We start from the raw sequence: 13,903 nt of genomic DNA on the forward strand, positions 1-13,903 counted from the left end.
AAGGCTGAATGATTTTTAATTCTTTATATAACTTTTTGTCCTTTTCACACAAAAGTGTCCTAGAAATAGGGAAAACTTCTTCTAAATTGTTTAAGCCATTTGCACATTAGATTCTTGAAGATTTACCATTAGCAAAGCTCAGGTCACATTCACTCTCAGAGCTGAATATGAACAGCTCTTCATAATGCATCTTGATATCATACATACTGTAATAATGTTACCAACACTGGATAATCGGTCAGGCGATGTAGTGAGACACCTTTATCTAATTTCTGTGGTATTTCCACTTTCTGCATATCTCTAAGTGTAATAAGATTCCTCTTCACAAAAATACATCCACCACCATCTTATACATCTTATGGCTATCATTAAATGATAAAAAACTGAGGATAGCAAGAAGAATGGTGTATAATTTGGAAGCACATGGTAAACAAATCAGTCTACTATGGTTCTCGTCATTCATGTGATGACTATGAATTATAAAAGTTTTAAGTACTTAAAAGCTTGGATTTTCATTATCTGAGCTGTTATTCATCAGACAAGCCTAGAATCAAAAATACAAGATTCATCTGACACTTTTGATAAAATCGACTATTTACGCAATTTACGGCTCTACACCTGCCGAAACTGAGGCGTTTCAAATAAGACTCTGCTTTCATAATAAAAAGTTTTCAAGATATTTGCATTATACAAATATTCTATAATCAATGAAAGAGATCTGAAAATCAGATTAGATATCTAGATATGATTCAATATAAATATCAGAGGATTGCACCACCACATGAGAACTCCTAAAGAAAAATATGCACTTACTGTAACATCAACTGTATATCAAATGATACTATACTCTACAACATCAACGTAAATATTCATTCAAGGGCATTATGAAAAAATTTAACGTATTATGGGATGGTCCCCTTCTCAGTGAAATGCACACACAACACATCACAATTTCTCCTTACCACTCAGCAACCAAGGCATTTCAAATACAATGATATAGTTAAGGATCCAGGGATAATAATTCTTGAACAGATTAATCATATACTGGATGAAATCCATATCCATGTTCTTCATCCCTGTTTCACACATGTCAAAGAACACCGTTATCCACTTTCCTTTTTCCTCCCTGCAAGAAATTCAAAATATTGTTATATCAGAGATCTGATCAGGTGAATTACATAAACATTAACATTATCATCTATGCATCTGTACTGCACTAACGACTCTTACATTCAAACTAATTCTTGCAATCTATCACTTAACATATAACCTACTGCCACTCCTAATATTCATAAATCAACAGGTTATCTAAGCTGAAAAGGGATAACTAAACCCTCCATGTACATAATCTTAGCTTCCACTTAGCGGCAGGGCAACCATCCCGGAAAACCTATTACTACATAGTCCATCATTGCATATGTAACAGAAACCCCTATATCAATGTGTCATGTTCCTTAGTAATAATGTTCTGCATCAAATTCTTTAATATGAAATATACTTGAACCAGCTTAAAAATAACTTACCAAAATCTCTTAATATCTAATTTAAATGATTTTCAATGTGACAAGGGCTTGAGGTAGTGGTGGTTTAGGATGGAGTGGAGTGAGGGTCACTTGGGTGGTGTACATCATCTCCTGAATTATCTTACTTCCTACCTAATCAAAGAGAGGATAGCCTTACATCCTATAATCCCCAGAGTTCAGGTCATGGACAGTGATGTAAATGAAATGATGAATGTGGCTTGTCGTGTTCTATTGTGTAACCTTCTTGTTGTGATGTCATGGGCCTGGGTAGGTATGGTCTTTTAGCCCTGTGGATGAGCATCTGCCAATCCCATACTTTTATGATTGTCAAATTGGGGTGAGTCATCATAGATTTGGCTCATACTGGGGAGATAAAACTGGTGTTTAATTCCCCTGTAAGCAAGAGCTCTCTCATGTGCTCCTATGGCTCTGTCCATGGTTGGGAAATAACTTTCAGTATAGCATTTTAATTTGGATGATGTGTTCCACATGTACTGTGCCCATATTAAGCTTACAATTTATACAAAATATGTAGTAATCAATAATGGTGGCTTTCCATGGATAAACAAACTGAGATCAATCCAATACCTCTTATCTGAGGTCCAGTTGTGATCAAATTAAGATACAGCTCAACATAATAATAATTGTAACAATAATATATTTTGTTCATACATATTCGCTATTTCCCATGCTAGTGAAGTAGCGTAAAGAACAGAGGACTGAGCCTCAAGAGCAAAAATCCTCACTTGGCCCCCTTCTCTGTTACTTCTTTTGGAAAAGTAAAAGCTGAAGGGGAAGATTATCATCATCATCTAAGTATTTTGGAGCTATCTTGGATAAGTTTGGTAATATGGAAGGAGATATAAGGAAGAGAACAGTACAGTCATCCCCCAGTAGGATGGGGTCTCTTAATAGAATAATGATGGGTAGAGATGTAATTATGGAAGGGAAGAAAAGATTAAGGGACAGCATGCTCCTCCCAACCTTTACCTATGCAGCTGAAATATGGAATGAGTCAAAGAGGTCAAGAATCCAGGCTGAGGAAATGAGCTATTTGAAAGGAGCAAGTGATATTTGAATGGAGAAAAACTGGAGGAAGTGAAGTGTTTTAGATATCTGGGAGTGGATCTGGCAGCGGATGGAACCATGGAAGCGGAAGTGGATCATAGGGTGGGGGAGGGGGCGAAAATTTTGGGAGCCTTGAAAAATGTGTGGAAGTCGAGAACATTATCTCAGAAAGCAAAAATGGGTATGTTTGAAGGAATAGTGGTTCCAACAATGTTGTATGGTTGCGAGGCGTGGGCTATGGATAAATTGTACGCAGGAGGATGGATGTGCTGGAAATGAGATGTTTGAGGACAATGTGTGGTGTGAGGTGGTTTGATCGAGTGAGTAACGTAAGGGTAAGAGAGATGTGTGGAAATAAAAAGGGCGTGGTTGAGAGAGCAGAAGAGGGTGTTTTGAAGTGGTTTGGGCACATGGAGAGAATGAGTGAGGAAAGATTGACCAAGAGGATATATGTGTCGGAGGTGGAGGGAACGAGGAGAAGAGGGAGACCAAATTGGAGGTGGAAAGATGGAGTGAAAAAGATTTTGTGTGATCGGGGCCTGAACATGCAGGAGGGTGAAAGGAGGGCAAGGAATAGAGTGAATTGGAGCGATGTGGTATACCGGGGTTGACGTGCTGTCAGTGGATTGAATCAAGGCATGTGAAGCGTCTGGGGTAAACCATGGAAAGCTGTGTAGGTATGTATATTTGCGTGTGTGGACGTATGTATATACATGTGTATGGGGGGGGGGGGGGGGGCATTTCTTTCGTCTGTTTCCTTGCGCTACCTTGCAAACGCGGGAGACAGCAACAAAGTATAATAAAAAATAATAATATATATATATATACAGATAAAGACAGATAAATAACAATAAAAGTATCACTAATAAAATAAGAGTAACAATAAAGGTAAAAGTAATACAGTGATGACAATGATAATACTCATGATAACAGTATTTTTGCATAAAAAATTTAAAGAGGTCATCCCTACTGAATCAAAGGCAAGTGTTTTACCTTTCTAGCCTCTCAAGCCAATAGATAAAAAATTTTCTAAGTAAGTCCATGTCAAGAGCCCCCTTCTGGTGAAGACGGACAGCAAATATTAGCATCTTACAACCATCTTTATCACGATTGTGTATGTACATGGCTCCTTTTTCAAAGAATTCTGTTGGTAGGCTCTCTTTTGTTATTGCTGAAAAAAAATAAGAAAAGAACACAATAATAAGCTGGAAACAGACAAGGAAGCAATATGGAGAGGTGTGAATAATTTGTGGTATCTGTGAAAGCTGCTACATTTAGTCACTGTAAACACTGGAAAATACTGACATAAAAAATAACAGGAAAATGAGTTTGTAAACACTAATGGATCATGGCAAGATGCTTGAAGGTTGGTGGAATGTCTGCATAATGCCAGTGTGTTAAAGCATATGGAGATAAAGGTTGGTGTTTGAATTACAGAAGTATAAGTCTTTTGAGAGTTACTGTTAAGTTGGGCAGAAGAATGTTTGAGACAGTGGTGGCATGCACAGAGCATGACTGGGGAAGAACAATGTAGTTTCAGAGCGGTAAAAGATGTGTGGATAAGTTTTTGCTTTGTAAAATGTGTGAGAAATATCTAGAAAAACAGAAGGGTCTGTATGTGGCATATCTGAATCTGGAGAGCTCATATGATAGGGTTGATAGGGATGCTCTGAGGAAGGTGCTACAAATATATGTGGGAATAAAGCTATCAAAAGCAGTGAGGAGTTTTTAAGAGTAAGGCATGTATGTAAGTAGATAGAGTGGAGGGCGAGAGGTTGTAGGTGTAGGTGAGAGACTGGCAGGGATGTCATGTCACCACTGCTATTCAATCTGTTAAACAGACAATAACAAAACAAAGCAGTAATTTAAGTGTACTAGTAGATTACCTTAGTGGTATTGTGTATATCTGAGGTGTATGCATACAGTAAATAAATAGGAGGAGCATCAACACACTGGTACAGCTAAAAATAATAGTACAGTAACAGTACAAAGCAGTCATATTAGGTTAGTGGCAGCATGTAATTACCTATTTTCACTGTAAAAGGCAAGGAATTTTACACACATGGGGTTCCACCTCTTAGACATACTTAAATTTCTGTATGGTGGGCATAGCAGTGTATGTAATGTAGTGTAATGTGATGTAATGCAGTTTACTGTATGAAACTAATGGTCTCTTTTATTCTTCTACTCTCTTTGTAATAAAACAAGGTCTGACAATAATTATCATAAATCTTTTGACAGACAGAAATTTACACATTCCATTATAATGAGACTTTACCTTCTGGTAAGATACTGGTTGCCTAAATCTATCAATTACGTTTTATCAAAATTTTAGTTAATAAGATTCTAATATGAAGGAGGGTTTTTAACTTAAAAAAATCACGGACGTACTTACAATTGCACTGATTCTCATGTCTCCACTTAAGCGTTTCCATCACCATATCCAGTGCCAATTTCTGGTCATTGTCATGGTGCATCAAAAAGCGTCTTATGTATTTATCATCACTCCTTATTCTCTTCACATCTTGTGGATCGTACACAATACCTTCAGTGTCAATCTTTTCAACAGCAGAACTGCGAAGCTGATCAATTTCAGCCTTAGTTGGTTCAGGAGGAATCAGAGACATTTTACTGGAAGGAGAAGAAGAATACCTTGTACATGAAGTAAATATAAAGGTGCAACAAATGACATAATGACAAAACATTAAAGTTCTTATTCATGGCTCAAAACAGTGTTAAGACATTGCAGGACTCCACTTACATGAGGTTGAAACACAAGTGGAAGGTCGCCTATCGCAAGGCGGTATAATTCTGAGTACAGTCTCATCAAAGAACTTTCAATTCAAAGAGTCTGCATCTCCTTGCTACTGGAAGTAGTGCAGTCTTGGGATGCAAGAGCCTTTAGAAACATTAGGACTCTTTCATAAAAAGTGGTCCTATGGTAATTATAAAGAAATATGTTAACCATATATGGTCAACCCTCAAAATATTGGCACACCTGGGGAGCCTGTCTATTAATATGAAAGCTGTTAACCACGAGAAAGTCAAAAATCTGCAACCTTAATCCTATAAGGGGCCTTAGCCACTTCAGGGAGCAAAAAACTAAAAGCATAGAATGTAACAGTCAAAATATTTCTATGCTTTCACCAATATTTTCCAAGTGTGCATAATTCTATAATGCTCTATATTTCTAAATACCCTTGTTATAAATTACTACTATGTCTTGCTCACACAATTACCATAAACATTGCTCTAGATGGCTGGATCTTTATGGGATTTGGCTAATTTTTTCTACAATCTTTTTTAATGGCAGCACCTGTTCCTTACATCTTGGGGTTTCTTAGCTCTGGAAGGACATCTGTAATGCACTGTGCGTTACTGTGCACTGTAGATGCATGGAAACTAAAGCACAATTTGAGCAGAGTGCTTCCATCAAGCCTCATTTTAAAAATGATATTTCTAAATCAATGTCACTTAAAACTCAGTTGCTTATGGATGAATTTCTATTTTCCTCATCATAATGGTCACTTTAAGGTTCAGCTAGCGTTAATCTTTTCTAATGTCCATAAGTTTTTTCTTGAGTTTAATTGTTTGCTGCTTCATTTCACCATATTAAAAATTAATCTTGCACCTAGGACACATTCAAAGATTTCTATGCAGCTTTATACAGGAGACATGATACTAAATGATGAAAAATGATACTCTAACATAAATTAGGAATTACAACCACATAGCGCCATTCAGTTTTTTTCTTCATGTTTACAACAGGAGTGGATGCAGATTGGAAACTTTCATACAATAAAATATAATAAAGTTTCAATAAAAGTTTTAAGTAAATCCATGCCTTTTCAGTTAACCTAAAGAAGTGAAGTGGTAAAGGCCCTTTGAAAAAAATCATTATAAAACATTCATATCAAAAGGAACATACCCAAACTCTGTGAAATCTGCATTTCTATCACTGTAAAAAACATATCATTACAGTTACCTTATCTGTCTGTTTATCATCATTAATTCAACTCCAACTCCCAAGAGGTGGATCAGGTACATACAGCTTCTCAAATCCATTATGCACACCATCAACCCATACCAAGAGTGCATTTCATTCACTTGTATTAACAGATACATGAGCTGTCTACATGAATTTAAGTTGTATTTCAAACTTAACTTATGAATGGAGTTTGTAGCATTATCATAACTGACATTCTGGGGATGAAAGTGATTTGATACATTTCAAGTAAATTGGGTAAAAATAAATATTTTTCCAGGAAGGGCACCTTGGCCAATCAATGCTCAGCATGCCAAGGATCTGAACTTTCATCGATATAATCACAAGATATGCCCCAATAAATAAACCAATGATATATTCCTATGAAAAATAAAGAAAATAATAAAGAAATTTGAAAACACGATGAAACCGATAATGACGAGGATTTTACTTTTACATAATACATTATGAAACACTATGAATACATCCTACGGTCAAAAGAGTTATAAAAGGTATCACATTTGGTATTCACAATTAGTCTACAAGTTATCCACAAACATTACCAGGAAGAAGTTATTAGCAACTTTAAAGGTATCCAAGAACACATCTTTAGCACATGGGAGATGAAGCTAAATAAGGTTTACATACATCTAATTCCTCTACACCTCTCGACATGCATTTCTTAATATAAGTTAACCAAAACCTTAGCATTCATATTTAATGCTGCCAGCCCAGGAGGTCACAAAAAAAATTCAGGGGTTTCACCAGCCGCCACATAATGTGAATAACCATGGTTATTTATAACTGTTTCCATGAAGAAATATTGCCATTAGCATCAAAATTTCAATTACAAAATATAACTGCCAAATTATCAAGCAAGGAAAAAATTTAATAAAGATGATACAATTCTACATATCCATATTTAAAACTGAGTCAGCAACTCTTACTACATTAACCAACTTTTATTTTCTCCGAGTTTCATAGTGCTGAATCTGCAAACGTTCACAAGACAAGATCAATAAAAACTGTACCATGATTATACAGTCTCAAGGTGCAGATGACAAAGTTACTGTCACATTTTGAATAAAGCATAATGGAACATCTGAATCTAAGGTACATACAGGCTGCCAGAAGAACTTAGGTGGGTTATTCTTAAGCTCTGTTGATTCACAGATGTGTTTCATCGACTTTTAAACCAACATTTTCCCCAGTTTCAAAGCCCTCCCCACAATCACATCACTTTATTTACAATAAGAAGTAATGCCTCAAATTCTGTTCCACCACTCACTCTATTGACCACAGATTACAACTCCATTGTAAAACAATACCATTCGTATTCCAGAGATAAACTGGCACTTGAACTACATTTGTATGGGAAAGATATCTTCACACACCTATTCACAAACCTGTATGAACCCGACACCAAAGGAGGATCTTTCTCCTCAAGACACGATGACCCTAGCAAAACTCACCTGTAAAATATTCACTAAAACAAAGAGAAATTCAGTCCTCCGCAAGAGACACATGACAACCAACAAGTGCATGCAGTATCAAGCGGATTCAATGGAGTACTTTAAACCTTACTTGTTCAATACCAGCTTCTAGCTTCCCTCCAGCAGCCAGCACAGTCACACAACATATTGCTCATTAATACACTGATCCTGGATGATAATAGTTACTAAGCTGAAAGTCTCTGTAATTACCTGGCAAGATAATATCACCGATTTATCTTATCTAAAGCTACAGACTAGACATAATCAGCCGCAGTAATCACACTGTCTCGCCCTCCGACCCAGGCCTCCGAACTGTCTTGAATCAGCTGATCAAAGTCGCATTCGACCGTGTGACGATGCCTCAGAGGATTAAATAATGAGTACCCTGCCTTCTTTCATTATATTATATATATATATATATATATATATATATATATATATATATATATATATATATATATATATGGATACATAGATACGGGTATACATATTTCTTTTTTTTTTCTCAGCATACAGATTTTATGCTACTGACTCTGCATATGCAACAAGAATAAAAACGTCACAAGAGATGATGCGAATGGCGCTTATAAAAATACCTACAATTATACGAGCAATCATATCTGACCGTCCGTCCAACCACTGCCAATGGCGTCGTTGTCGTTATCTCTTTCTCGTTAAGGGCAACAGGTACTCTTTCATAATCTAATGATTTACTTGATTATTTTTTAGCATGTCTTGTTTTCCTGATAAACACATTTAAGACAAAATAAAAATTTTGAGATCAGCTGATTGGGAGTAAACATCACACTAGCAGAGACCCAACGGTTCAGCTACCAGGTGAGCAATTTAGACATAGTCTATCTGCAACAAAATAATCAATACAGCTAAAAGATTGACAATCGATAGTATTGCATGCATGTTCAACAAAGCAGTGAACATGTTAACATTCGTACTTTCATATCCCTGCCTACTTTTGTCAACTCTAAAAAATGAAAAATAATATAATGAGCAGATAAGTCTTTTCCACCAAATTAAGATCAATTCTAAAATTATTAGATAGCGGTTTTAATAATAATAATAATGATAATAATAATAATAATAATAATAATAATAATAATAATAATAAACAAAAGACAAGTTCCATATACTCAGAAAACGGGCTGTCATATGACAAGTCCTTACCAAGTTTGGACCTGAGAAATCATCTATACAACAGATCTAAAACCTCACAGCTCATTATTCAATTTACAAAACTCTACGGTTTGCTGATCTACGTTTCAATAAGAATAAAGTCGACAGATTTCCAAAGTAACGTGAGCAATTGATACTCTGAAAATTCATTTTTCATGGGTCATGAACAAAATCGCATTTGAATTCAAAACCTACATTTTGAAACAATAACCTATGGACCTTTTTTTTTTTCAGCGTATCACACAAACAAAAATCAAAAGTACTGATCTAAAATCCATATTCGACATTTACGGAAGTTGAAGACCTTACATGCCACGTTTCTCAAACTGGTGTTTCATATGTATCAAAAATCCTACTAACTTACAATTTACTTTTCGTAACTGGAGAACTTAACAGACTAACTAACTGGCATTCTACTTATAATAGGTTTCCGGACTTAGAACTGATTTTTCACAAACGATTTTTTACAGACATGCACTACGTTTCACACACAATAACTCTACAAACTAAATGACCCACGTTTCACAAACATAATATCTTCCAGCCTATGTTTCACAGCCCCCCAAAATCTGCAAACGTGCAATACACGTTTCACACACAAAAGTAGAGCAGAAACTCGCGGCTCATGTTTCAAAAGCCAGGTCGACGGATTTACCAAACCAAATATCACCGACACTATAGACTTAGCAACCTGTGTACACTGCTTTTAACTAAATTTCTGTGGTTAGGCTTTCAACCATTACTAAATCTTCCAATTACGGTACTCGTATATTGCATATATTATTTTCCTCAGTCCAAGTTATGTCACCTATGTAATGGGATTATTATCTCTACGGCTATGATGAGACTATATACTTAACAATGACATCGATCTCTATCTATAGTTCTAACTACCACATCGCATCTCGAGATCGTAACTCACAATAATATATATATCCTGATGCTTGTTATGGATTGTTTCTTGAACGTGGACGAATCGATTTTACCCGATGTGTGATCAATCAGTTATCGCGGTAATCTCCACTCATAACTATACCAGCAATAAGACTTTCATCAACAGACCTCACCGGGAATGCACCAAGCGAACGTGGGATCGACCATAATCCACATTTTTGTCTTGAGACGAGTTAGGGCTGAGGAGAGGTAACGCATTTACCTTTATGGGTGACACACACCATAGCTTATATAGTAACATAAGCATCACCTGTTATGGCTCACTTTCATTGCAAATGCAAGCTGTATGTTTTGGGGTTCCTTTTTTTGTATGTTAACAACATTATGGACGTTTAAAAATGTTAATTTTCTTGCATCGCTGTAAAGATTGTCGTCAACACGAAAGAATGGCGTAGATCAATTAGGAATAGGAAGTCTAGACACGTGTCTGGTTAGCCTCGCATCAGTCATCAAAAAAGGCTTCAAATTAAACAGCTCCCGCACTATGCCGGCCAAAAGAGGTACAGGAGAATGTGTCCTGATCAACTTACAGAACCTCAATATCCGTCATCTAGTAATTACACGTAATCAGAGCTCTTTCTCGCCATAATTTTCAAGGGTAAAAAAGAAAAAAGTTCAATCAGGATCTATTGAACAGACATGTGTTAGCTGTTCCTTAATACTAGGTCTCAGCTCAGCAGTTTGCGTTACTGAGAATCAAACTATCTTCAGACTACATTTAACCACAGCCTTGGACTTCTGTAGAAAGATATGACAACAAGGTTACCGTCAAAGAGCGAGATCATGAGAGACAGCGAAACTATAAATTATGTATTATATTTTCGCGTAATCTTCGTCCGTCTTTAAATATAAATGAAATTATGACTGATTTCAAGAGGTTCATACACCGAGAATAAATACATTACATATATGACTACACTATATTATCTATGGTCGATAGCCATCCATTTATTTAACCAACTTTGCCTATATCCGTACATACATTTATCCATGCAATCAACGTTCATATATTCAACTATCCAATTGTAACCTCCCGGTTCATCCACCCGTCAACACACCCCTGCAGTTTACTTCACACTAACCTGATCCGGACCAAACATAACCAAGTCAACATTCAACTACTCATTATTTATGGTTTTCAACGTGATAGTCTATTAACGATACAAGATTAACGTGTGGAAGAACATTTCTGCCTTAATGGCAATCAGCAGTCGTGAAACTTAATTACAACAAAATCTCAAATCGAGATTATGTTATCAAACAAACATGTTCGTCTTTATCATTCTTAGATAAGACGCTCTAGTTTAATGGATAAATGAACTCGGTGTCGCAGGGCATCACTACTGCCAGCCAATGACAGAGGATAGCCACACGCGGACGAGCAACGCCGACACCATAATGGATTCACCTACGGTCAATTTTTACGAGATGTACTTACCAGAGCTTCTTATTAAAGGAGGTAGGCTACGGCCAGAACTTTCTGTTGGATATTCAGATTCACATTCGCATGCATGTATTATACATATATATATATATATATATATATATATATATATATATATATATATATATATATATATATATATATATATATATATATTGGAAAGGATCACAATTTTGCACGTGATCAAGATATTCCTATGAGTCCACGGGGAAAATGAAACACGAAAAGTTCCCAAGTGCAGTTTCGTGTAATAATCACATCATCAGGGGAGACACAAGAGAGAAATATAACAGTCAGTTGATATATATATATATATATATATATATATATATATATATATATATATATATATATATATATATATATATATATATATATATATATTCGGAATGAATGATGTTAACGTGAAGAAATGTCAATCGTTCTCATATTTAAAATTAGATTTCAATATTACCTCGTAATAAGTCAGGTAGTTAAACACTAAGGTAATTATTTATGTCAATTAGTATGATACTGCTGAAAGCGTCCGAAAGTTGACTGTTTAGTTACCTTTAAAACAGACTCATTACGACCAAATGCATAAGTCAAATTGTCGGATTTTTATGAGAGGTGGTTCAAATACCAAAACTAGCGTGTAAATAACTCATTTCATTGCCTGCCCAATTACAATGCTCACTACTCCACTTATTCCGAACACTAAATACCTATTAGTTGACACGAAAGTCATCGAACATTTTACTCTATTGGTTTTGATCTCCAAGACCACCATACTCTTGTTTTCAATGGCCTGGCTCTTGACCCGGTCAAGTAAGATCGGGGACATTATACCCAAGGGTCATACTCTCGTGCTCAAGGAGTCAAACACTTGACCAACATCTGCCCTCTGACCATCAGCGTTGGAAGTTATCTACAAACGCCCTTGGTACCGCCACGATGGACTATGATAGCTATGATTATTCACGACTACGCAATGGCATTTTTAAGAGATACGTGAACAGTGCACTGAGGTAGGAGTAGGAATACCGGAGGACCGCTTTGAGAGGACGAATGTGGAATATCCCATTCATAAAGATTCCCCCCCCCCCTCCCATGTAACTACCACAAGCATACTGTAAGGCTAGCGCGTAGTTCTCAGCGCAGGGAGAGAAAAAGAGCACTTAACATTATTTTGCCAATAGGAAAATGTACGGTTATGAAGATCGAGTCGTGTAAGTTATAGGTTGTCCAGAGTTTATGTGTAACATGAAGAGATTTAAGTCTGTGGACTGAAAGTTAGCAGCCCAAGTGTGGGTGGGGCAAGAAGAAAACAGCTACCTGAGCCTAAGGAGTGATATTCGACAGCCACTGAAGTGCTGGCTCGCTTCGCAGCAGTCATTAACCCTCCCCGATACCCAGGCGGGTACTTCTGCCTACCGACTCGCCTCCTGCATGAAGACCTTACATACCCTGGGATTGCTATCCTTCCACCACCTAGACTGGCCGAGGTCAAACCAAAAGCCTTCCGTCTCACCAGTTCTTGTCATCTCCCTACAACCATACCTTCCTGTGGCTTTGTGTGTGTCCTGGGCCTTAAAATCTACACGAACGACCGTCTACTTCTTTCGATAGTTTCTCTGTAGAGTTTAGCAACACGGGAATTAGCCACTACGATGCCCTCTTTTCCTAGAACAAGTGGAGCTGTAGAATTCTCTCCCTTGTCTCATCTTTCCTCCTCCCTATAACCTTTCCTCTTAAGAATCGGGTCCACGAACGTCTGAGGAGCTCATACTCATCTCATTATTTTTATTCATCTTATCTTTTCAGGTGTAATGGGTTCGATAACGGAATGCTGCTGCCCATGCTCTATGCATTACTACTATCTCTATCTATCTATCTATCTAATATATATATATATATATATATATATATATATATATATATATATATATATATATATTATACTATTCGCCATTTCCCGCGTTAGCAAGGTAGCGTTAAGAACAGAGGACTGGACCTTTGAGGGAACATCCTCACCTGGCCCCCTTCTCTGTTCCTTCTTTTGGAAAATTAAAAAAAAAACTGAAGGGAGGATTTCCAGCCCCGCCGCTCCCTTCCCTTTTAGTCGCCTTCTACGACACGCAGGGAATACGTGGGAAGTATTCTTTCTCCCCTATCCCCAGGGAAAATATATAAGTTTGTTGAGTATTCCTGGTAAATTATATGGGAGGATATTGATTGAGAGGGTGAAGGCATGTACAGAGCATCA

General features: G+C 36.8%; 2 protein-coding genes across 7 annotated transcripts in view; one reads left to right on the plus strand and one right to left on the minus strand.

Moving 5' to 3' along the window:
• LOC139765920 (motile sperm domain-containing protein 2-like) overlaps positions 1-13,903 on the minus strand; it is a 41,657-nt gene that overhangs the window by 21,230 nt on the left and 6,524 nt on the right. Inside the window, exons 1-4 of one of the 6 annotated variants that reach the window (XM_071693881.1) lie at positions 8,280-8,416; positions 4,987-5,222; positions 3,585-3,762; positions 963-1,126 (exon numbers count right to left, since the gene is read on the minus strand). In XM_071693881.1, coding sequence (XP_071549982.1) covers positions 963-1,126; positions 3,585-3,762; positions 4,987-5,218 — 574 coding nt within the window. In that variant the 5' untranslated portion in view covers positions 5,219-5,222; positions 8,280-8,416. The other 5 variants (XM_071693882.1, XM_071693883.1, XM_071693884.1 and 2 more) reach the window with 5 other exon arrangements.
• The window catches only part of LOC139765922 (choline/ethanolamine kinase), an 86,175-nt gene continuing 83,813 nt past the window's right edge, over positions 11,542-13,903 (plus strand). The window contains exon 1 of the mRNA XM_071693887.1: positions 11,542-11,673. Within this exon, the coding sequence (XP_071549988.1) occupies positions 11,568-11,673 (106 nt within the window). The 5' untranslated portion in view covers positions 11,542-11,567. The remainder of the gene's footprint in view (positions 11,674-13,903) is intronic.

The sequence above is a fragment of the Panulirus ornatus genome, chromosome 56 (genome assembly GCF_036320965.1).
Source record: "Panulirus ornatus isolate Po-2019 chromosome 56, ASM3632096v1, whole genome shotgun sequence".
In the NCBI taxonomy this organism is placed as follows: domain Eukaryota; kingdom Metazoa; phylum Arthropoda; class Malacostraca; order Decapoda; family Palinuridae; genus Panulirus; species Panulirus ornatus.